This window comes from Artemia sp. Qi Xiang Cuo, chromosome 17, assembly GCF_049724085.1.
Source record: "Artemia sp. Qi Xiang Cuo chromosome 17, ASM4972408v1, whole genome shotgun sequence".
NCBI classification, from domain to species: domain Eukaryota; kingdom Metazoa; phylum Arthropoda; class Branchiopoda; order Anostraca; family Artemiidae; genus Artemia; species Artemia sp. Qi Xiang Cuo.
Genome location: NC_142810.1, coordinates 46,566,964 through 46,593,095, shown reverse-complemented (window position 1 = coordinate 46,593,095; position 26,132 = coordinate 46,566,964). Strand labels below are relative to the sequence as shown.

At 35.3% G+C, this 26,132-nt stretch overlaps 1 protein-coding gene across 1 annotated transcript in view; it reads right to left on the bottom strand.

The window, feature by feature from the left end:
* Positions 1 to 26,132, bottom strand: part of Rab40 (RAS oncogene family member Rab40) — a 58,299-nt gene that overhangs the window by 7,242 nt on the left and 24,925 nt on the right. Inside the window, exons 3-4 of the mRNA XM_089103548.1 lie at positions 6,346 to 6,539; positions 5,191 to 5,413 (exon numbers count right to left, since the gene is read on the bottom strand). Coding sequence (XP_088959674.1) covers positions 5,191 to 5,413; positions 6,346 to 6,539 — 417 coding nt within the window. The remainder of the gene's footprint in view (positions 1 to 5,190; positions 5,414 to 6,345; positions 6,540 to 26,132) is intronic.

Genomic DNA, 26,132 nt, shown 5'->3' with positions numbered 1-26,132 from the left:
TAATTTATTATTATAATTTTAATTTATTTATATATAATTATTTTAATTTAATTTGATTTTTAATTTTTTAACTAAAAATTTTTATTTCATTTAATTTATATTTTAATTTATTTATTTATATATAATAATTTTAATATATTATATATAAATTTAATTTATTATTATAATATAATTTTATATAATGAATATAAATTTTAGCCGGACGCTAAAATCTCAGTGCTCGTCGAATCTTGGCGTTAGCTAAATTTCGTTGAAAATGAGCTTCAGGCAAAATAAAAACGTCAATAAATTGAAGTGTACATTTGAGCGAGGGGGGCGCTAACATCCCACAACCTGGTGTACATCAGGGGACGCCACGTGTGCCATACAGTTCCGCCACATTTGGCACACTCCCCAAGCACTTGGCACGCGCCACCTGATGTACATGGTTTCTGACAAAGAGCGACCCCTTGCATTGCATTTGAGGAGCTGTATTTAGTGAGATTGATCTCTAGAGGCCATATTTAAAACCATGGAATTTTGTGGGAAGGTAGATGGAGTTCTAGCCTTGTAAAACCTTCAATTTCCTTGTTCTGTATTTTTTTACCGCAGAAAAGAATATAAAAAAAATTCAATTTCACGTGATTTTAGTTATTTGAACTATTACAAAAAGAAAAGCAGATTGGTCTTAAATACCTTATACGGACTTGTGTATTGTATGACCCTATGGAACATTATGGACTATACTTTTCGTAAGGACTTCAATAGTCCGTGAATTTGCAATCTCGGGAAGAATATAAAGAAACAGACAAATAATTGTCATATATCCACCCTATATTAAGTAAGCCCAGTGTGATGATTGCAAATCAATCAAAGACGTACTGAATATAACTGAAGACTTAACAAAGAATATCATTCTGCTGAGTACTACACAAGGTGACTTATAGCACACCTGTGTCTTACACAATTGGTTACTATGGCTAAATATAGCTAATTAACTAGTAACTATACATAGAAAAGCATTTCATTTTCACATTAATTAAAAATATAACAGCAACAAATCGATGATAACCGAACATCAAACGTATCTCTAAACATTGTGTTGGTTTATAGCCATTTTCCTTTATGGTTGAGCAAACATGCATGGGTACACCCTCATTGGACCTCATATAACAACAACAAAATCAATAATAACCGATTACCAAACATGTCTCTGAACACTATTTTGGTTTTTGGCCGTTTTCCTTGCACGGTTGAGCAACCATGCAAGGATACAACCCAATTGGACTGTATATTTTTCGACATTGGTTTACATTTTGAGACAACCTAAATTGTAATACACGAAGATGAGAATTGCTGAGGACAAGAACCCTATCCAATTCTAATACTTTTTTGATTTTGTTAAATGCATAATAATAATCGATGACCAAACATGCCTCCAAACAAACAATGTTGGAGCTAAGATTGTTCCCTGAGGCACACCACTGTCAACTTCTGCAACTTCTGAGAAGAATTCTTGCCCATTCTCCTCAGAAGTTGAAACATTATCTGAGTTTCAAGACTTAATGTAGTATTTTATGGTGTATTGTTGCGCAATATTGACTGATACATCATCCTCCAAGGTTTTCAAGCAGCAAGTTGAAGGTATTGCAATAGCACCCTAGAGAAATCGAAGCAGCACTTCTCGCCCTTTCACAGTAAGTTTCCTTGTATCTGAACCCTCATTAATAATACAAACATACAAAAAAAAGGAATTTTTTTTTCTTCTACTAGGGATTTCAGTAAAGACTATTTAGCACTCTTCCTTTTCCTCCGTCTTGATACGGCGTGTTATACTATTACGGGTTGCTACAATTTCTATGCCTTGCAGTGTATCCTTCTGTTCCAGGCACTGGATTATCCTGAGTATATTTCCAGTTCAATACTCTTTATCAGGCATTTAGCTGAGGGTGGTAGTTTGTGGTAAATGAGGCACTTTACCAATTTATTTTGAAGGGTATGCAGTGTTGGCAAATAACATTAAATAGGAAATGGTGAACAGACCCATTTTTATACCGTAGGATCTTCAATATGGGAAGGAGCGTGTGAGGCCGGTAGCATTAGAGACTTGATAAGAGAAAGGCTGCCGATTGAGGCCACTTGATCCTTCACAGATTTTGATATATTTTGGAGTGATATTTGGTAGAAACGGTTCAAATTGGTTTGGTTTCTTCTTCTTTTTCTGTTAGAAAGTAAGGGTTTTTCAGTCAAGACTATTTAGGCCTATTCCTTTATCTCCTATTATATGAGGCATGCTGAGTTATAATAGGTTCTTACTATTTATATGCTTGTAATAGCTTCTTCGACTCCAGGAACGGGATAACCCAGATGTTTAAGTGAGGATGGCAGTTTGGGGTGTTAGAAGCAATTTACTAATTTATTTTGAAGACTATGCAGTGTTGGTACATAAAACTCAAATAGGCAATGGTTAGACGGTTTCATTTTTCTTTTATATAGCCAGATCTGCAATATGGAGATGAGGGTTTGAGGCAGGTCAGTAGTATTAGGGATTTGATAAGAAAAAGGCTACAATTTGAGGCGATTTGATCCTGCACGGATTCGATTGTATAATTTGGTCAAATATTGAGTGGAAAACGGAAATATATTTTTGGGGGTTTTAAATTTAGCGGAAAACAGAAATATATTTTTGGGGGGTTTTAAATTTAGTGTTTATTTTTATCTTTTTCTTCTTCATTCCAATAATTTGCGCTATATCAAGCATATTTAAACTGAAATGTAAACCAAAGCAATGTCATACTTTTCGCAGGGAAAAGCACATTTATTCAATTTGTTCCTACCAGTTTTACAAAAAAAAAATGTCCATTCAATTCAGCCAACATTTCTCTAATCCAGCTGAATTCATAAGCATGTCTCAATGATACAGAATTCACTGACAACGCTGCCAATAAAACATAAAATCGCGAAGAAAGGAAGAAAACGTGGACAATTAACAGCCAGTGAAAAAAATGAAAAATCATGCAAATATTTCGATAAGTCCTCCGCTTGACCGTCCTCAGTGCAGAATAAAACTGATAAAAAATATAAAAACCAAACCTTAAAATAAAAACACCAAACTAAAATTGGACGACCCTTTCTTAGTAACGGTGAAAGGGTAACTGAATAAAAAACACAAGTCTAAATGGCTTTTCACAATTTTTTTTTTACGTAAAGCACTCTTAAAGGCTAATCGCTTTCCAGTTTGATTATTATCGGAGATTCTATTTGATTGCACAATATAATTTTGTGGATGTATTTAAAAATGATCAGAATTAATAATTTCGTCATAAATGGGACTTAGAAAAGTTTCTCCAGTGTCTCTATTGAGAGCTACCTTTTGGTTAATGGGCTTTTTTATTTCAATTGCCTCCCTGACAACTTGCGTCAGACCTTTAACGAGGGCAACAATGGAGGTTTCGTCAAACAAAATGAAATGATGTGGATTCTCATACACATGTTGCGCCAAGGCGGAATCAAAACCTCAGGCCTTTGGCGTAACCTCATGGCCTTGTTGATTGACGACCTATGTTCAGATAACCTCTCCCCCAATTGCTGTTGGGTTCTACCAACATAAAAACAGCCACAAGAACAAGGAATTCTATAAACACCACTACCCAGAATTGGGCTGGTTTTATCGTTGCCGTTGTTAAAAAAATTCTGTATAATACTTGAATTTTTAAAGGTGACATTAAGTTTATGTTTTTTAAGGATTCTTTTCAATTTGTCACTCAATTTTGGAATGTAGGGTACAACAGTGAAAAGTTAATGATGACTGGGTCTTTTTTTAAATTTTTGAGAATTTGTGTTTCCTGATTTTTCGACCTTGAGGAATATGTAATGAAATCAAGAATATTCTTGACCACCTCTCCTCGAAGTAAATCTGGATTTTCCACAGCACCACGTGAACCAAATATACCTGCCTCCACATTGGAGGCTATCTCTGAGAAATGCACTTGTGTTTGAGGTAGGCAAAATTTAGGTCCCTAAGACAAAACATGGGTTTCTTCCGGATTAAGAACTTTAGAAGATAGGTTCTCAGTGGCCGGACCAGGACAAAATCTAGGAAGAAAACATCTGGAATTCTGAAATTTTTCGTATTCTAAATTTTCAAACTTTTCTGATAAACAAGCATTAGCCATCTGAACATAGGTCCTCAATCGACAAGGCCATGAGGTTGCGCCAAAGGCCTGACGTTTTTGATTCCACATTGGCTCAACTTGTACTTGAGAATCTACACCATTTGATTTTGTTTAATAAAACTACCACTGCTACCCCAACTATAGGTCGCGTACAAGTTGTCAATGATACAATTGAAATAAAAAAGCATCTTCACCAAAAGATAGCCCATAGCATAGGTACTGGATAAACTTTTCTAAGTCCCATTTATGATGAAATTATTAATTCTGATCGTTTTTTACATACGTTTTTTACATACATCCACAAAATTATATTGCACCTTCAAATAGAATCTCCGATAATAATCAAACTGGAAAGCGATTAGCCTTTAAGAGTGCTTTACGTAAAAAAAAAATTGTGAAAAGCCATTTAGACTTGTGTTTTTTATTCAGTTACCCTTTCACCGTTACTAAGAAAGGGTCGTCCAAAAAAGCACATTCACCAAAAGGTAGCTCTCAATAGAGACACTGGAGAACCTTTTCTAAGTCCCATTTGTGACGAAATTATTAATTCTGATCATTTTTACATATATCCGCAAAATTATATTGTACAGTCAAATAAAATCTCCAATAGTAATCAAACTGGAAAGCAACTAGCTTTTAAGAGGGCTTTACGTAAAATAAAATTATGAAATGCCGACCAGTGGTTTGTATTTACGTTACCCTTTCATCGTTACTGAGAAAGGGTCACCTAATGTTAATTTGGTGTTTTTATTTTAAGGTTTGGTTTTTATATTTTTATAAGTTTTATTCTGCACTGAAGACGGTCAAGCGGAGGTCTTGACCGAAATATTTGCATATTTTTTCAATTTTTTCACTGGCTGTTAATTGTCCTCATGTTCTTCCTTTCTTCGCGATTTTATGTTTTATCATGATTAGCCAGTGTGGTCTCAAAAATTATTGACAACGCTGCCGTCCTAGAATCTTGTAAGCAACGACTCCAAGAACTTCTAGACTAGGTCAGGAAGAAATTAAAACTAGTACAGTGTAGACTACTCACCCTGGTGTGCTCTCCATAAGCGTTCCATACCATTCCTTCGTAGCGCTCTTCTAGCAAGCTCCCCAAAGCTTTCCATAACATTATAATTGCACAAAGGACTAATTTCGAAATAAGACATGCCATTTCGTCTAGCATATGTTTCTGCTTCCTCGATTTGGATTGCCCTTCGAAATTCCAAATGAAGTCGATTTCCAACAAGGACTTTGGGCACTCCGGGTGCATGCTGCAGAAACAACAGATAACATTTAAAGACAAATATCTAAGGGTAAGCATATTTGAAATGTTTTTCTTTACAAAGTAGAGATAAAAGAAGACTCGCTCAGACAGGGACATACCCGGGAAGTTGGAGCCGAAGCTCCTCCCCAAAATCCAAAATTTTCTTGATTCTATGGGAACTCCATACTCAATTTATCAAATAAAATTTGCTTTCGTATTATCCCCCCCCCCCCACCGAATAGAATGTCTGGGTAGGTGCCTTCGCTCAAATAACACAATTGACAGACTAATGGAAAGTTTGAATATATTATTTGATGGCAAGGAAAAAAAAAATCCACGATAGAAACGTACTGTGCAGCAAAGAAAAGACGAATCCATAGATACCTTCGTAAGTAATTATATTATCATTTTAGTATATGCCAGAAAAAGAAACCGAATAAGATAATTTAGACCAGTAAATAGAACGAAAAATTAAGTTTCAGTTGGTTCTCCTGTATGAAATTTTGAACAAAAAAAAAGAAACAAATTTGTTTGAAGAAGGTAGATTTTTTTTAAAATCACTCTGTTTTTGCAGTTTAACTACATGATTAATACGCAGAGCTGCTTCATCATACTATATTCAACATTTTCAAGCATGAAGTTCATAGTTTCATTAAAAAAAAGTAAAATCAAGCATACAATTTATTATTTAAAAAAAGCAAAAACAAACATAAGGTTTCGCAAAAAAACACAAAAACTTCAAAAATAGAATTGGCCGTTTTATGACTCTTGTCGTTATTCGTACAACAACTACCAAATTCAATTTTTACAAGCATTTAGGAGATCAAAATTCCCTAAAATAGACTGGAAATAGGAATTTCAAGATTTGTTTCTAAAATGAAAATTTTTGCTCATGACTTTTCGTACTTTAAATATGGTTCAAAAAAATAAAAAGGTTACATTTTCAATCTCCTTCAACCACCGGTCCAAACCATCAAATGACCACCTGTTTGTCAGGTCAAAAACCAAAAGCACTCCCTGTGCTCCTCGTGAGTATGACCTAAGAACAGTACAAAATCTTCCCTGACCAGAAGTATCCCAGACTTGGAGGCGAACACGCTTACCGTCTAGTAGCAAAGTTGTAGTTTTGTGGGCTGAAAAAAGAAATACACAGTTAGCAACAAGTTGTAAGGGGGATAAATATACACTAAATCATGTTTTTCTTTGTTTCATGGTTACTTGTCTGCTTAATACGCTCTAAGACCACACTGGCTATACATGACGTTTGCTAAAAACTAAAATAAAATCATTAAGAAACAAGGGAGGGGAAAAAAGAAAGCAAAAAGACAAAACCGATAGTTCGGTTTTTCTGAACCGATAGTTCGGAAAAAAACACTAACCTTCTGAAATAAAATCGAACGAGACGAGGTAACCTCGTTTCTATGTTCCTGAATTGTTTTTATATTTTTTTTATTTTTTCATTTTTTCATGTTTTCTGTCAAATGTCTTGTCTACTAAGCTGCATTTCTTAACCTCAGCATTTCAATTGCAATTACAAGTCACAGATTACAAGGCTTCTTACAATCAAACACCAATGAAACAAATACTTCTACTAATCACCCAACATAGCTGAATTTAGCTCGCAATTCTAGCAGAAGAAATCTAGACACAAACATGGAACATTCGGACCCACCTAAGGGGAGTTTCCCTTGCTCCTCTCCTCTTTGTACAGGTCAAATCAAACACTTGCGGTAACGGACTGTACAAAGGACCAACTTGTGCTAATAGTAACCGTATCTATATATAACAATACATACATCGAAAGAATCGGCTGTTTACAATTATTCTAAATATGTACAATTTATTAAGTTTAAAGTTACCTACCAAAAGTTATAAGTTTGACATTTTTTGTCCGAGTGACCTTGATGAAGTCTGAGAGTGATCTTGATGAAGTCTGAGAGTGACCTCGATGAAAATTACATGACTAAATTCAGCATATTAGATACTCCTATTACAGAGGTTTCAAATCCCTATCTACAACAACAACAAAATTATATTTGCTCCAAGAAGGATGATTACGGACGTGTTTATTTTTGTTCAATGAATGATTGTGTCAAACCAATGGTCCTTTGAGCATCCGTGTAAGCTTCCTTCGATCGGGAACTAAAAGCTCCAGTGTCGTTTTTAAGCACCAAAACAGATTGTGCCACAGAGGAATGGCTTTTTCCATTTATGGACAAAACAACGTTTGAGACTAAAGACGGCCAAAAATCTATCAATTGAAAATTTTTGGATAGCCAATTGATCTAATATAATCGAAAAATTATACATAAAACTTCCTAGTGTCAGTGGCAATAAAACTGCTCGGTTGCGAAGTCATTCCTAAAGATACGCAGCCTTCATCCGTAGCCATTATTATTATTATTCATTTATTGCCCGTCAAAAAAAGGTACAAAAGCTACAGTAGACGGAGTAATCACTAAAGAAAAAAAAAAATAAAAAAAAAAGAAGAAAAAGAAGGACAAAAACACACATTGAAAATTCAGACACATGACAAAAGAAAACTCTTCATTACATTAATACGAACAGTGACTATATGCATTACATTAATACAAAAAAACTATTGTGAACAAATTGTTGACCATGGATGATGAAACTTACTTTGAAAACGGGATACAGATTTATTAATGCTAATATTAGGGTCAGATAGCTTATACAAATGAATAATTTTACGGTTTCTTGTCCAAGGGGGCAAATGTAGAAGATATTTAGCAAATCTGAAGAAGATTGATCGTAGGTGCTTTTTTTCTGTAACTGTAAAGAATCTCCAGAAAGGAGCAATGTAAAGCAGATGAGGAAGGGCTGTGGCGTTGTAAATGGATGCTAGAATATAACGGTTGAAACGTAGTTTGCTTTTTACGATTACAGCGTAAGAAATGCTAATTTTACGCTCAACGTGAGAAATCAGCAAACGACGTGTGTGGCCTATAGATGTGCCAATTGGGAGGCCCAGGTATGTAATATGGTCTGAGGGTTTAACAAGAGAACCGTCCATATTTATAAGAGAAGTAGAGGGATTTCGCCAATTGAAAAGGATTACTTCGGATTTCTCAGGATTAAAAGACAGACCGATTTTTGAATATTCATCTTTGAGGATTTTGAAATTCTGCTCAATGCGCTGGATCGTACGGCTGAGATTCAGGATGTCATCAGCATAACAAATAAGAGACATATCGATTCTCCCAAGAATACATGAAGGAAGACACTTTGCCTGCGCTTCCAGGACACTGTTATGGAACAGGGTTAGGAAAGTGATAGCTCCCTGTCTAGTCCCCTTCTTAACGAGGATGGGGTACTGAAAATTCACAAGCATATTCGAGGGAATCAAAGAGTTTGGCCTCACATGAGAATTAATGCAATTATATAGGGAAGGATGAAGAGCTGACTGCAGGGGAAAACAAGATGGAAGTTTTAAACGCACTTTTAGATTCCTATATAAATCCCTGAGAACACTGACAACTGATGGGTTTACGCCTCGCCTTGCCATATGAAGAAGCATCAACAAATGAATTAAGGAATCGAACGCACGTCTAACGTCATGTCCGGCGAGGATCATACTTTCTCCCGAAGATTCCGCGTCGGCGAGGGCAGTAAAAACTGCTGTAAGAGCATGAGAACAGCCAAGATTAGCCTCAAAACCGAACTGATATGGGGGAACGTAACATTTCTGTCTTAACTCATCAAGAAAAAGAAGCTCGAAAAGTTTGCATGTTGTAGTAGATACGGTGATGGGACATTGGTAGCGCATTGGTAGCCATTGGTAGCGCACAGGGCGTCGACGAAGCTACTCCACTCGTTCCAAAGCGATGCTGCAAAGAAGACACCTTCCCCTTCAGTTATTAACGAGGCCTCGGCCGTCCTCAAATCTCGGTCAACATTTTGCCGTGAGACGCTCTTTGGACGACCTCGTCTTCTTCTGCCGTCTGGTTTCCAGCAGTAGACTGTCCAAGGAAAAGCTCTGGTTGCACTGACCAAGCCTGTGTTTTTAATCTCGGTCATTATGGCACCATCACACTCAATCACTCTTTGACTCTTTCTAAATTTTCATCCCTGCAATACAGAACATGCAGTGAGCTTGTGATGGACACACTCTTTGATTTTTCCACATTGATGGTTAGCCCGACATTTCCTGCATTTTCTACAATTGCGTCTAATAGCTGTTGTAGCCTCTGTTTAGAATCTTATAGCAAGACTACATCATCCAAGAGATTTAAATCAGATAATTGCTTACTGCTTACTTTTACTCCATATCCAGATTCGTGTCTTACTATGAAGTCTATTACAACTACAAACAGAAATAGGAAAAGTACACATCCCTGATGGACACCAGACATAATCTTAAAAAATCTGGCGGTGCCATTCTCAATCTTAACAGAAACTCAGTCTCTTGATAGAGGGATATAATCATGATCACCAGTTTTCTGCTCTCCATAAAACTTGACTCTCCACAAGCATTCTCGGTCAACTGAGACAAACAACTTTTCGAAGTTAATAAATAGTAGATACAACATCAAATCAGAGCACAATATACCAGTTCTAAATCCATACTTCTTTTCTTGCAGATTTGTATCAAGTGCATCTCGTAACCGGTGCAATATAATACAGAACAATGGTTTGCATGGCACTGGCATAAGATTTATACCTCTCCAGTCATCACACAAAATTGCCTCCCCTTTTTGAAAATTTCCACCAATATCCCCTTGGTTCATTCACAGGGAACTTTCCCAATATTCCATATATTGGTGAAAAAGGCTAGCCACAGAGAGGGGCATGTTATTAGTTATTAGTGAATACTTAAGCATTTCTACAGTCACTCTATCTATGCCAGGAGCTCGTCGGCTTTTTTTTATCTTTTTTTGCTGCATACATGATCTCGGTAGAGCTTGGCGGGTCTGTATTAACATGAAGCAGTAAAAAAAAAGAAGTGCCAAGTACATTTTTCTCAGTCATTGGAGGTCTATTTAGTAGTTTCTCAAAAGGAAAAAGCCCATTTTTCGTCAACTTTATCTGGATCTGATAGAAATCTAGAAAGAAACACTAAGTCTATACAAACCAAACGGTTAATATATAGATATTTATTTCAAAGCTTTGTTTTGCTAAGTCTATTCAATTGAGGCTTGACGAAATCATTCACAGTGAGGTATACCTGCGCATCAGCTATTACGGAGGAACACGGGACGTTTTCTGTGTAGGTACAAGGGGGGGGGGGGGTTAGTGTGTCTGATAATTCAAAACGTACTTTTGTGTCACTAGATTTTCTTACTCTATATGGTCCTTCAGAAAGATATAGGAGGTTTGGAGGGGTGGAAATTAATTGGAGGGAGGATAGATATATAATTTCACTTCATTCCAAGGAACATTAAATAAAAACACCTCTCTTAACAACGACATACTTTCAGTGCAACCATGATCATCCACCAAGGTATTCCATAACTAGTGGTTGCCTTAGTTAGCCAAAACGTTTTAGCTACCACGTGGCTGAGCAAACCTCGGTTGGTATCTATTCCAGATTATACCTGGGAAACTTAAAAGCTATTTGTACAAACAGCCTTATCCAGTTTCGCCCAAAATCCATCTAAGAGATCCCCTCCCCCCTCATCACAACCACCTAATTCACTTTTTTCGGGTTTCGATTCCTATATACATCACATCCCCTTAAAAATGACTTTCCAAGGATTGGACATGAGTGTATGTATGGATATAGTCCACGCTAACAAAGAAATACTAAACCTAGAATAACATATAATAACATCAGCCCTTATCATATTGCTCATTGGCCTACCCAAAGCTTGGGCAATGAGCATTTTTCGTAATTATAAAATAATTGGATTGATAATTATTTGCTGAGCTTCAGCTCTAAGGAAATGCAAATCCGTGGCATCAATTCAAGAAAATTTAGGGAGAGGGGGCAAAATTTTTATGTATGTCTATTCATATTTACCTGGAAGAAAGTATATTTAATTGTGCGAATCATAAAGAAGACATTTTTGTTTAATCCATATCATTTTTCATAATAATTCACCCATATCATCATAAGAATGACAGGTCACCAAAGATTGTCCTTGTCAACACACCATCTAGGGCCAAACAAAAGGCAGGTCGTCCCCAAATAGGGTGGGATGATATCGTAAGGACCATAAATACATTTGATCACAAGAATAAGGCTTTCTTATATATGGCAACTGTACAGTAATAGTCCTGAGCAGCAACGTCCTTGTTCTTTTTTACCAGCAAGAGATTTAATCCAAAACAATGGCCTTCTCATATATGGCAGCTGTGGAGCAATGTCCATATCCATTTCCTACCATCGATATTTTTGATTGCAAATAGGATATGACCTTTGCATATATCACAACTGTGCAGAAACACTCCTGAACAGAAACTTCAGCAATACATTTTATCAAGTAATGGCCTTCTTACACATGGTAACTGTGCAGCAACGTTCATATTTTTTTTGTCATAAATAAATTTGATCACAAGTAGAATGTGACCTTCTTATATGTGGCAACTGTGCAGAAACACTCCTGAGCAGCAACGTCTTTTTTTTACCAGTAACAGATTTTACCCAAAGTAATGGCCTTCTTATATAGTATAGTCTCAGCCAGGGTTGCCAACTTGCACACTTTTCGTGTGAAAAACACTCTTTTTTTTCATTGCACTCTTTCACACCACGGACCGGATTTGCACTCTTTTTGCCCGTTACGTGTTAGTTGCACTATTTTTTGTACACTTTTATGAAATGATGATAAAAAAAAGTATTAAGCGAAATAAAAAATAAAAATTAAACTATTTAAGCGCAAAAGATAGAACAGTTAGCAGGTATGATCTTTGTTATCTATGCCTGAGCCGTCTCCCAGGCCTCTTTCTCGTGTTTTCAGCCATTTACCAAGAAGTAGATCAAAGCATAGATAACCAGGAAAAACGTGGGAAATTCAAATCAAGTTTTATAGAAGGAAGTTGAAAGCTGTTAGGCACAACTCTTCTTCATGGAAATGGAAAAGTGAGTGTGAAACATGAAATAAGGCGCTTCTAAAAATGTAGAAACAACAACCAAAATAAACCTACTAAAGTCTAATCTCAAACTGATAAAATTCTGCAAAGACTTTAGGCCTGTGCTCCATTTTAAAGCGTGAATGATCCATATTATTTTTGTGATAGCCATTGTTTCTGAAATAAACATCTTATCTTACCAGCCAGGGGGCAAGAATTTGCTTTGGATGGGACCCATACTATCAAAATGATATAAAAGGGTAAATTAGGAAAATATTGGGTAGCCTAAAATTGTAGTTTAGACTTTAGACACTTCTTGCTACCCTGGAAAGCAGTTGAGTTAGGTGAATGACACTTTCAGAAATGAATCCAGGGCCAAAAATATTTGAGCCAATTGAAAATGACAATGAAAAATGGGCAAATATTCAGCAGTTCATATTTTTGACCTATGAATAAAGTGAACATACCATTCGATGCCTTTTCTTATGCTCTTTTCGAATACGTTTTTGGCACAAATTCACTTCACCCCGCCCAAATATACTAATTCAGGGTATATATTTGCACATTGGGATGGGGGTGGGGGTAAAGTTCAAACTTACCTCTATAGTCAGAATTGCATCCTGAATCCAAATTTAACATTTTTTTGCATCAGAATTGAACTTTACTATCCCCCCCCCCCTAATGAGTAAATATATAACCTAGGGGTTGGGAGTAAAGAGAATTTACGGCAAAAGCCATTAGTATATTTCTAAAGAACATAAGAAAAGGCATCGAGTGGCATAACTTTACTCATAGGTTAATAATATGAACTGCTCAATATTTAAAAAATGAACAATATAGAACCAAAAAGACAGGTATACTAAAAAAATTATCCTTTTCTGTGGATGCTTGAATTATTCGGGCCTGTCTTATGTTTGATAAGATTTTTGAAGATTCAAAATTTCAGTTGGGGGAGGGAGCAAACTGTGGCCAGGTATTAAAATCATCCACATCCATTTCGCTTGCTGAATTTTAAGCAGGACTGAGTTCAAAACATCTTTGTCTTTGCCAAGTTTTGCTTATGGACAAAGCTTGGCAGAAGTACTAAGTGCTTAAATTCTCAATTTTAAACAAAGCTGATTGTAGAATAGGCTAATCACCCCTTTTAACATTCCCGAGAGCTTATATAGTAAGCAAGTAATTTTGTACAAGATACAAGAAGAAAAAAGGTGCCTATTATTTCTATCCAAGCCTTTTTCCTTTTTTGCATACTGATTTCAGCCTTTGTTTTAACACTATTAAAAAAAACAGGAAGTTTTTCCACTGTAAGTAAGGAGCAACATAAGAACTTATGACGAACAGAAATTACCACGTATTTGAAGAGGGCCGCCCTCTCCCCAACACCCTGCTCTCCACGCTAGCGTTTTTTAGTACTTTTAAAAAAGCTTCTTATTGTTCTACTTAAACGACCCTTGTGTTTCAGGAGTCTTTTTTAAAGAATAGGGACAAAATTCAAACTTTAGCGTAAAGAGCGAGGTGTCGAGGAGCAGGCAACCCCTTTCATATACATTGTAATTTTTGTTCGGTTGAAGTTTTAATGTTGCTCCTTTGTTTTTTTTATTTCATCATTTGTTTTTTTTTTATTTAATTTCTGATCGTTTTTTAAATGATGCCAGGGCTTAGCATACTGTAAAGTGTGTTATAAAGACATAATTGGATGTTTGGCAAACATGAGGCGCCATCTTAGAACAAACTTTCACAAGAGCAGGGTTCAGAACAATCAGACGTCAATGCTGCAATATGAAGACCTACCCAAAAAATTACATGCTGAATCTATAATTGAAGCCAGCTTGAAACTTACGTCGTGGGTCGTCTTGGAAGACATTCCCATTACAAAAATGGACACTTTAATCCCAGTCCTGAAAAATACTTTTGGACACTCAGAACTTTGTAAAAGCTTCAATCAGGGCAGAACTAAAACTAGTGGGATCATTAGAGACGTCATTGCCCTTGTAGAAAGAGATGTGCTTTCTTGTGAACTGAAGACTTACTCCGCTGGAGATAGAGGAGCCAAAGAAAAGGCTAAAAAAATTCTTTCTTTTAGCCGTGATTCATCTGTGAAAGTTATTTTGTATTTTCTTTCATTTGTATTATTAAAAAGATCAATATACTAAACAAAGAGTTTCAAGCTGAGGAAACACGGATTCACAGGCTTTTGGAAACATCGCGACAGATGTATCTGTTGCTTTTCAAGTGCTATGTCAAAAAGAAAGAAATAGGGCGGGTACAAGATCCATTTAAAGTTCGGTTGAGCCCAGCTCATTTTCTTGCACTTGATTGTATAAAGTTGGGACCAAATGAATTGTGACTCATGAGAAGGCTGCAAAAAACTGGCCTCTTGACTGCTTAGCAGGTTCACTCATCCAGATGAGCGGTCTGATTTTTTTTAGAATTGTACTCACAAATGAGCAAACGGATTGACTACAATGACCTAACGTTGGAAAATCTCAAATACTTAAGTCCAAATGTCGCCTTATCGGGAGATGTGGACACTCTTGTGCCTCTTCTTCAACGGTTTCTGAATTTGCTGGGTGACACTGAGGCACAACGTGATAAAGTGCAAATATAAATACAATAAGTACACAATTTTGTGTGCTGTTTTGAAGAATGATAAATCCGTTTTGTTTCTGCTTCCATTTTTTTTTTACTGTGCTAGGGCACAGTACTTGACTTGATTACTGTCAAGTAAGCTATAGTTCACAACTAGTTACTTGGACCTCTTATATTCCTTTAAAAATTTTTGGATAAAATGGAGACAAAACTTTTAACTAAACATTGGATGCACTTAACTATAGTTCAGCTAAAGATCTAAGCAATTAAAATAAGCATCAGCAAATTTCATGCAAAGCATTACCTTTTAAGCGAAAAAAAAGAATGATAATCATTATCTAACTTATTATTTAGAGGTTGATTTCCTAACTTTATTTTAAATACATTTGAATAATTTATTGACAATATTTTTGTTGATTGAAAGATAGCTGGTAATTATGTGTAAATGGCGTAAAAATGGTCAGAACAGTGAAAGGGGCTGTGCGCCCTGCGGTAGCCGCGAGCGCGCAAAATTTTTACTTGCACACGCTTTTAACAACTTGCTCTCTTTTTTGCCCTAGATTTGCACTTTTTTTTTACGTCGGCAGTTGGCAACTCTGGTCTCAGCCTTCATCGGTCATTCAGAGCGATAACATCTATTAGTTTAAAACAGTTAATACACAATACAGTGCGCAAGGACGGGGAGAAGTTAGCCACGCTCCCCAGCATAGCAGCGTCTCCAAATAAAGATTCATTTCTTTGACAACTAAGGAAGAGAGCACTACAAAGCTGTGTCCCGGGCTAAAGCGGGACGCAACGAATAAACTCTACTGCCGGAGAATATTGCTGGCAGAGAATAAGGTAGGCAATCTTAATTATCTTGAATAAGCAAGCAGAAATGGAGGGGAACCAGATTCAGCCCCTTCAACTTCTAGATGCATCAGATCCGGACGCTATTTCTCAGTTTATGCATGAAATAAATTTCAAACTGGATTTGATCCCACAGCTCTCAATCAGCTTATCCGGTATAGAGTCAAAAATGAATAGTTTTAGTAAACAGCTAGATACAACAAAATCAGAAATTTCAAGCGATCTAGCGGAAATGAGGAACAAAGTCAGGGACTCTACACTGAAAATTGACTCATTGGAGGCAGAAATAAAGCGTTATAACCTCGTGTTTTACAATTTCCCTGTGACCGGTCCATCACAGGCGAGTTTGAAGGACGAGCTTTGCGAGTTTCTTAGCTGGTGCCTCCCGAACCAACAGCTTTCTCGGAGGAACATAAAGGATGCTTTCCGCCTGAGATCAGGCCCTGTAATAGTTAAGTAGCAAGACTTGGAAATACGAAATGTGGTTCTCAGGAAAAGTTTTGTATTGAAACAGAACGGCGTAGGGGTGGCTCCGGACTACACTACGTATCAACGCATTTTTTTTTTTTTTTTTTTTTTTTAAGCCAGTGCTGTCCCAAGCCCTTGTAAAAGGTCAAAATGCGCGACTCAAAGGCGATAGGCTTATCATTGAAGGCAAAACGTACACATTCGACCGTGAATGTCAAAAAGTAAAAGAAATGACGGTAAGCCACCCAATTAGGTCCCCTAATCCAGCGCAAAGTAACTCAGAGATCAGAGGTATAAATGCCGCTAATGTGAATAGAAATAACTAGAGCTCAGTCCAGAGTTGCCCTTCAGATCAGTCAGACTGGTCTGGTAATGAAAGTGACACTAACACGATAGTTGAAAGAAACAACAACTTGCCGAAAACAGTAGGAACAGAGAAAGGTCGTAAAAGCAGCAAGTTTAGCCCTGTCGATAATACTTACAGCATAATACTGCACCGCTAGAAATGTACGGCAAAGAAAAGACGAGCCATTGACAAGCCGGGTTACTGAACGGAATTGGCCACCAATTTACACACAAAACACACGCCCGTTCGGGCAGCTACAGAAAAATCAGCCTTGGCAGTACAGGGGTATTAACAGTCCTAGGAGCGACGATTATTACCGGTTAGCTTAACCCCCAAGTGATTACGGAGCCCAATAGGATCGGTAAGGCCATACACAAACCTTGAAGTTTGTATCTTGGAATGTACCGGGTATAAAAAATATGTTAAGTTCTGTGGAAAGTGAGTTGTCAAATTTTGACTTTGTAGCATTAATAGAAACCTGGCATTGCCCAAGTGAAACTCCAAAAGTAAGAGGTTTCAATGTGGAAAGTTTATCGCGAGAGTTAGCTTTGAACAATCGTTATTTTGGAGGCCTGGTACTGTTGATAAAAGATGAGTCTTTCAAAAGTTATACACAGCTGAAAAGTAAATCAGAAAATGTTATTTGGATTAGATTGGAATGTTTGGATGGACTGTGTATTGTAATAGGATCGATTTATATTCCGCCTCAAAATAGCTCGTACCGAAATGAAGATATGTGGAATTTGTTGGTAAAAGAAATAGAAGAGAAAAGAGCTCATTTTGAAAATGATACGACTGATATTAATGGGTGATTTTAAAGCTTATACTAGTGATAAAGTTGAATTAAAAGATGTGTTAATTCCAGGTATTCCGTCAGCAGTCCCAGCCGTCTACAGGAGCTAGCAGAGATGAAAAAAGAAAAATAAATCAATGGGGAAGAAGGTTGCTGACACTATGCGCAGAATTGGGTTTGATGATTAGAAATGGAAGATTTGGAAAGGAAAAAAATAGAGGTGAGTCCACCTGCATATCCGGGGCTAAAGCAAGTTTAATTGATTATGTTTTGGTGGATATTCGCTGGGATCCGAATTACCTTAATGTGGATGTGCTTAAGCTAGTAGGATCGGACCATCTACCGCTATTTTTAGAAATTAGATCAAGGAGTGCTCCCCATAGGAGGGATATTTCAAGGGAAAGTCGTATTTATAATAAAAATGTTACACGTCAGATACCTAGAGAATGGTCTACAGAGGAAAATGTTAAATTAAGTGAAACGTTTTCAAAGGATGATGTAGCTATAAGGCTAAGTGATTTAAAGAAGATAAATAACCATGATAGATGGATAGAAGAGTTCACGGAGATTTTACATGAAATAGCAGGCCCAGTTCTAGGAAATAAAGGAGGTTGTAAGGATATAGAATTTTTTTATGAGGAATGTAGAATAAAAAATTAAAGACTGGCTATTCAAAAAGGTAAGGAGGAGCTGATCCAGTTTTATGACAAGAGCGATATGCGGTCTTTCTGGAGAAAGATGAAAAAAAAGGGGCCTCCATAGCCCAGCCAAAAGTACCTGAACATACTACAACGACGCGGTTCAGGAAGACTATTCGTTTGACTGCTGGTTCAGCGACGAATTATCGAACACAGAGAATGAGACCAGCCTCCCACTGAAAGAACACGATTATGATCTGATAAAACCCACATCGAAAGAAGACATCGAAGAATGCATAAGCGCCATGGAAGTTGGATCAGCAGCTGGTAGCGATGGAGTTCCAACAAAGATCTTGAAACAATTCCAACTTCTATTTATGCCCATCTTCTTGGCTATCTTCAACTCAGTTCTGGCTTCTGGAGAATGGCCCTCGCCGTGGAAAACATCCCTGATTTTGCCGCTGTTCAAAAAGGGAGACCCAGCGGATCACATTGTTCTTTTTGGATCGCATCCAAAAAAAACACCATGTGCACTGTGAAAAAGTTCAGATTGGAAATCGCCTCAATTTGTGAGACATAGACATTTTTCCTATATTCTGTGATTTTTCCCATATTGCATAGACCTAGAGTTTTCATTAAATTGTGATTTAAATCAAATTATAAATCCGATTGCTGTGTTTAAAGACTATTCTTTTAAATTCCCTAAGGAATTGAATTATTTGCCGATTACCATATAAGCATTGCCACGCCACAATTTAAGAAATTATTTTCGGGCGGAACGGAGAAGCATTTCACGGGCAGTCCGAAAGTCAAAAAGAAGAGGAGTGCTTCTTAGATCCCCTCCCAAGTCATCAACTTCTGTGAAACATGCTAGTATCCGTAAAAACCAAACAGCTGAAAAAGAAAAAACAATCCAAGCTACTAAGAACGAAACACAGCCAAATATTGAAGAAAACATAACCAAAACAGATCCTATCTCAGTTTTGATAAGGAAAACTAATGGAGAGCCGTTTCAACAAGAAGAGATCCTAAATTTAAGGAAATTAATATTTCCGGCTGCAAAAGCTAATTTTGATGTGTGTCTTCTTAGATCAGGTAGGGCTGAAATTTATTTTCAAAATGAAAATATAGCAAACATTTTGATTCAAAATTCTAACACGTTATCTTTTGCAGGTACCACACTCAAATGTAAAATTGTAATAAAAAAGGCCCTCCACAAATATGTGGTATATGGACTTGACCTGAATCTTTCTAATGAAGAAATTCAGCTTGAGCTACTAGATGCATCAGGATGGCTAGTAGAACCAGCAACTGTAACTAGACTTTGACAAAAGAAGGATGGTGATCAAGTGGACAGTAAATCTGTCCTGATAACCAGCCAAAATGAGAAAAAAGTTGAATTGAATCTGTACAGCCAAAAAGTATGGTACAAACAGTACAAACCAAAACCGTTCCAGTGCACTGTTTGTCTGATACATGGCCATGCCAAAAATAACTGCAAGCAAACGATTCCTGCATGTCCACAATTTGGAGGAACGGGTCACAAGCGAAATGCTTGCACAGCACGAGAAGCATACTACAAGATTTGTAAAGCATATTGGCCCTCTTCCCTACAAAAGCAAATGTGTCCTTCCTATCAGAAAAGAGCTGTTACAGTAAGGATGCCACACCAAATGAGACTTCCATGCTTTGTGGTAGCAGCAAGAATTCCCAATTCAGAATTAGCTCAAAGACTGACAACAAGACCAGGTCCCTCCACACCGAACCCCCCGAAAGAGAGTGTGAGTCAACCTCACAATAGAGATTTAAAAAGCAGCAGAGGTGCTCACCAAAAACAGCAAATATATGGCATTACACCTCTGCCATCAACAAAACAAACAAAGAGAAGACACACAATCTTCTCAGCATACACCACAGGCAGCCTCAGATTCAAGCAAGTTGGAAAAAATTGCAACTTATTTAACAGTTAGCCATCTGATTCAATCCAGTGGAGAAACGCAGCAAGTGAAGGCAATTATGACTAGGAAAGCCACCACAACACTTCTTGGCCCAACCATTTGGGCTTCAGCAACTGCTGAATTTCAGCTCCTGAAAAGTGCAATAGCCATCCCCATTTTGTCCCAAAAAAGTGAAAACGAAGAGGCAGATGGAAAAGATTTGGTAAGCCTAAAGAAAGTTAGCAAAGGGAAAAAAGCACCTCGTACCCAAACTAGTCAAAATCAGCAAGCAGATAGAGAAAGGGACGACGATCTCCTCTCTTTTGCAAGCGACAGTGAAACAATGGATATGGCAAATCTATATGGAAATGATGGACCATAATGCACTGAAAATCCTCCGATGGAATGTGATTTCCTTAAGCTCGACTAAGCTTCTAGATTTAACAAATTGGCTAAGCAAAAATAATGCCGACATTGTATGTCTGCGAGAGACAAATCTACATGAGATAAAAAAGATTAGCATTCCTGAATTTAAAATACATGTCTAATGTTATTGTTAATTGTATAAATGGATTAATGGACCATCCTTCTTTTAATCATCCCTCTAAACGTAAAAATCGATGAAGATGGCATAGGAAAAATAATATAAAAAAGAATATAGATTTAGAAATCTATTTGAAGGATTTGTGCAAACTATTTGAGTATAATGGTATGGCTAGAATAATAAAATGTTTAAATAAGTTATCAAAAAATAATTTAATAAAATTATTTTGGAATGTAAATAATAAAACACCATGTAACTCAAAAATTAAACTGATTTATGATACAGTATATATTCTAGCTAGAACTAAAGGAAATTAAAATGAAAAAAAGTCAGATAAGACTGTTAATAAGGAAAACAGATTATGTCTTCCTACAAATTTTATAAGTAAACAAATAGAGGTTATAAATTTACCTAGAATTTTAATCCAGGCTGATGTAAAGCAGGCCTTTCCTAGTAATTTGAAGCATAAGAATAATCCGATTATAACATATAAATTTTCAAAAACGATAGAACAAATTATTTTTAATTATAATTTAATACTTAGGAACTTTGACACGGATAGTAATTGGAAACCTATTTGTAAGTGTGACCAATTGTTATCGTTTGTTAATCCAACTTACGAACATATTATTACAGGTGATTTAACAATAATTAAGCAAATTGAACTGCAGAATATAATGAAAATTGGGGCTAAATTCCGTCTTTCAAATCATCTCAAACCCTCGAATCTGCTTAGAGGGTTAAATAATAATCTCGAAATATTTATTGATAATTGGTGCAAAAAAGAGAAAATTAATAAAAATAGTTTTCAGAATTGGAAAAATTTAATTATTAATAAGGTTAGAAATAAGATATATAAGAAGACAAATAAGCATGGTAATGATGTTGTTTTTTACAATTCTAAGATAAAACAAGCAATTGATAATATAAAGAGGCATTTTGTAATTGTACCCATTGATAAAGCGAATAATAATTTTGCAATAATTTGTCAGAAGCTTTATTGTGATGTTTTAACAAAGGAGCTTAGTACAACAAATACATATAAGAAGGTTCAAGATGTTAATAATAGTCTATTGAATGGAATAGAGGATACACTTTTATAACAATTAAATATGAAAGTTAATGATAATGATAAAAATTTTCTTTTTTTATATGGACGGCAAAATTTCATAAAAATCCCCCGAAACCACGCTTTATTGCGGGAGCAGCAAGGTGCCCGACCAGAGTTGCGGCTACTAACTTGTCGTGTATTTTAGGAGAAATTAAAAATAAGTTTGAGGCATATTGTTCGGGAATTAAAAATATTTCTAAGTTTAATCCATACTGGAGTGTTAATAATTCGCTGCAAGTAATAGACTCTCTTGCTTTAGTTTCAGTCAAAAGAGTGGACTCGTTTGATTTCACTACATTGTATACAAATTTACCCATTAATTTAGTATTTATAAATTTAAAAAAGATTATTAAGAAAGCTTTCCTTTTGTCTAATTTGCCGTTGTTAAAAATTGATGTGTATAATAAGAAGGCGAGATGGACTAATTATTTTAATAGTACAACTAGCTCAAGATGTTATAGCCTAGATATGATTTTTGATCTACTAGAATTTGTTCTATTTAATACTTATATAAAATTTAATGGCAATCAATATTATCAATGTAATGGAATTCCTAGTTGGGGTAATACCAGTCCAGTTCTAGCGGACCTATTTCTAAATTATTTATAATATGATTATATGACGGATAAAAAGAATCCAAGTAATATAAAGTATTTTCTCTCAAATAATAAAATATATTTAGATGACCTTCTGGTGATAAATTGTTCAAATTTTTTAGAGATTGCAATTCAAATATATCCACCAGAGTTAAAGCTGGAATCCAGTAATGGAAATGGCAAATATGACCATTTTCTAGATTTAGAGATTAATGTGGTACCTAATAATACAATAAATTTTAAAATATATAATAAAACAGACGATTTTAATTTTGAAATAGTTAATTTTCAATTTAAAAAAAGTAATATTCATTCAAATATAACATATTCATCGTATTTTTCCCAACTATTTAGATATGCAAGAATTTGTACTAATTACATCGATTTTAGAAATAGATGTATGTTACTTAGCAAGAAGCTAATCATAAGAGGTTTTTCTGCCAATAAACTTGCTTGGCAATTTAAAAAGCTTTGTTTTAAGTAGAATCAGCTTTTACAAAAGTATAATAAAAGTTATCAAGATATCTTGAATGATATTTTACGGTAACTTGTTGACGGAATTGGTTTATCTTCCCGGTTGTTGAGGGTTGGATTGTGACACCTGTGGTAAAGATTATGGTGGAATATTCGGAATTTAATTCTTAGAATTTGAGTGAAAGTGAAATTGTTCCGGGTGGAGGATTAGTGGTATTTATTTGTTTGTATTTAAATCGGTTAAGTTCGGCTCTCAGTGTTATTTGAAGGTTGGTTAAGAATGTTGGAAAAAAAATTTCTGAGGTATATATTTTTATTTTTTGGATGTTTTGGATTTTGTTTATGTTTATTCCATTGGTGGTACTATATAGGGGTATGCCAGATTATGGCATGGTGCGCTCAATTGCCTGGGTAATGAAATTTAAGCGCCGAAACCCATTTAGGCAATGAGTTTTCATCTGACGAGCCCCAATATATGGTGATCACCTTGGGAATATAATCTTTTTGTAGATTTAAGGTGCTATAGCTTGGTTTTGGAACATAGACGTATGCTTATTGATGCTGATTTTGCTCTATTTTGGACTTGATTTTCGGACTGTCGGATTGGTTATACTGTTTTTTCCTGGGGAACTGGTTGGATGAGTAGGGTCTAGACCTTGTTCAAGTGCTAATTTTTTTCAGTTAATAAATTAGGAAGACAGTTTTTTTTTTTTTTTTTTTTTTTTTTTTTTTTTTTGCCAGGTGATTACCGTAATACACTATATGATTTCAGGTTGGATCTTGTGCTGGTGGAGGAATTGTTTAAAAAAATTTTCCCCGACAGACCTTAACCCTGATCCAGGTTTTAACCTGAGACGGATAATTGTTCGGGGACGTCAGTTTATTTTTGGTTTTGGGTTGTTTTTTGGTGTTATGGTTAATGGAAATATGCTTGATTTTTGGATATGATTTGGATTTTGTTTTGTTTGTTGTTTTTGGTTTTTTACCTTGTTCTTAATGATAAATTCGAATGCTAGTAAGATTCAAAGTGGTCTACCGGATATTGGTAGGTGTACTGGTCGTTGTTTTATCTGCCGAGATTATTTAACCCCTAGGGCTATGGTACAAAGCACTTCATATAATAAAAAGTTTCATTGTTTGTTTCGGGGTAGGGTAAATTGTAAAACAAATAATATCATCTATTTTTTGGAGTGTAAAATTTGTGGCTTACAATATGGGGGGGAAAGTATTAATAACATATATGAGAGATTTTCGGGGCACAAAAGCACAATTAAAGGTAAAAAAACGAATAGCTATCTAGTACAACATTGTAATAATGGTACCTGTGCTTTAAGTTATTTAACCATTACGATTTTAGAAAATTTGGAATTAAGTAATCGAACTAAAGAAGAGAAAAATATAAATTTACGTAAACGAGAAGACTATTGTATCCATAACCTCGGTACTGCTTATCCGTTCGGGTTGAATGATCGAGTGGCGAAATATGGAGACATGTTTAATGTTGTTGTTAATTGTATAAATGGTTTAATGGACCATCCTTCTTTAAATCATCCCGCTAAACGCAAAAATCAATCAAGAGGCCATAGGAATAATGATAGAAAAGAGATTATATATTTAGAAATCTATTTGAAGGAATTGTGCAAACTATTTGAGTCTAATGGTATGGCTAGCATAATAAAATGTTTAAATAAGTTATCAAAAAATAATTTAATAAAATTGTTTTGGAATGTAAATAATAAAAAACCATGTAACTCAAAAATTAAACTGATTTATGATACAGTATGTATTCTAGCTAGAACTAAAGGTAATTCAAATGATAAAAAGTCAGATAAGACTGTTAATAAGGAGAATAGATTATATCTTCCTATAACTTTTATAAGTAAAAAAATTGAGGATATAAATTTACCTGGAATTTTAAACCAGGCTGATGTGAAACAGGCCCTTCCTAGTAATTTGAAGTATAAGAATAATCCGATTATAACATATAAATTTTCAAAAATGATAGAAAAAATTATTTTTAATTATAATTTAATACTTAGGAACTTTGACACGGATAGTAATTGGAAACCTATTTGTAAGTGTGACCAATTGTTATCGTTTGTTAATCCAACTTACGAACATATTATTACAGGTGATTTAACAATAATTAAGCAAATTGAATTGCAAAATATAATGATAATGGGGGCTAAATTCCGTCTATCAAATCATCTAAAACCCTCGAATCTGCTTAGAGTGTTAAATAATAATCTCGACATATTTATTGATAATTGGTGCAAAAAAGAGAAAATTAATAAAAAATATTTCCAGAATTGGAATAATTTAATTATTAATAAGGTTAGAAATAAGATATATAAGAAGACAAATAAGCATTATAATGATGTTGTTTTTTGCAATTCTAAGATAAAACAAGCAATTGATAATATAAAGAGGCATTTTGTAATTGTACCCATTGATAAAGCGAATAATAATTTCGCAATAATTTGTCAGAAGCTTTATTGTGATGTTTTAACAAAGGAGCTTAGTACAACCAATACATATAAAAAGGTTCAAGATGTTAATAATAGTCTATTGATTGGAATAGAGGATATACTTTTTAAAAAAATTAATATTAAAGTTAATGATAATGATAAAAGTTTTCCGTTTTTATATTGGACGGCAAAATTTCATAAAAATCCCCCGAAACCACGCTTTATTGCGGGAGCAGCAAGGTGCCCGACCAGAGTTGCGGCTACTGACTTGTCGTGTATTTTAGGAGAAATTAAAAGTAATTTTGAGGCATATTGTTCGGGAATTAAAAAAATTTCTAAGTTTAATCCATACTGGAGTGTTAATAATTCGCTGCAAGTAATAGACTCTCTTGCTTTAGTTTCAATCAAAAGAGTGGACTCGTTTGATTTCACTACATTGTATACAAATTTACCCATTAATTTAGTATTTATAAACTTAAAAAAGATTATTAAGAAAGCTTTTCTTTTGTCTAATTTGCCGTTTTTAAAAATGGATGTGTATAATAAGAAGGCAAGATGGACTAATTATTTTAATAGTACAACTAGCTCAAGATGTTATAGCCTAGATATGATTTTTGATCTACTAGAATTTGTTCTATTTAATACTTATATAAAATTTAATGGCAATCTATATTATCAATGTAATGGAATTCCTATGTGGTGTAATACCAGTCCAGTTATAGCGGACCGATTTCTAAATTTTTTATAATATGATTGTATGACGGATAAAAAGAATCCAAGTAATATAAAGTATTTGCTCTCAAATAATAAAAGATATTTAGATGACCTTCTGGTGATAAATTGTTCAAATTTTTTAGAGATTGCAATACAAATATATCCACCAG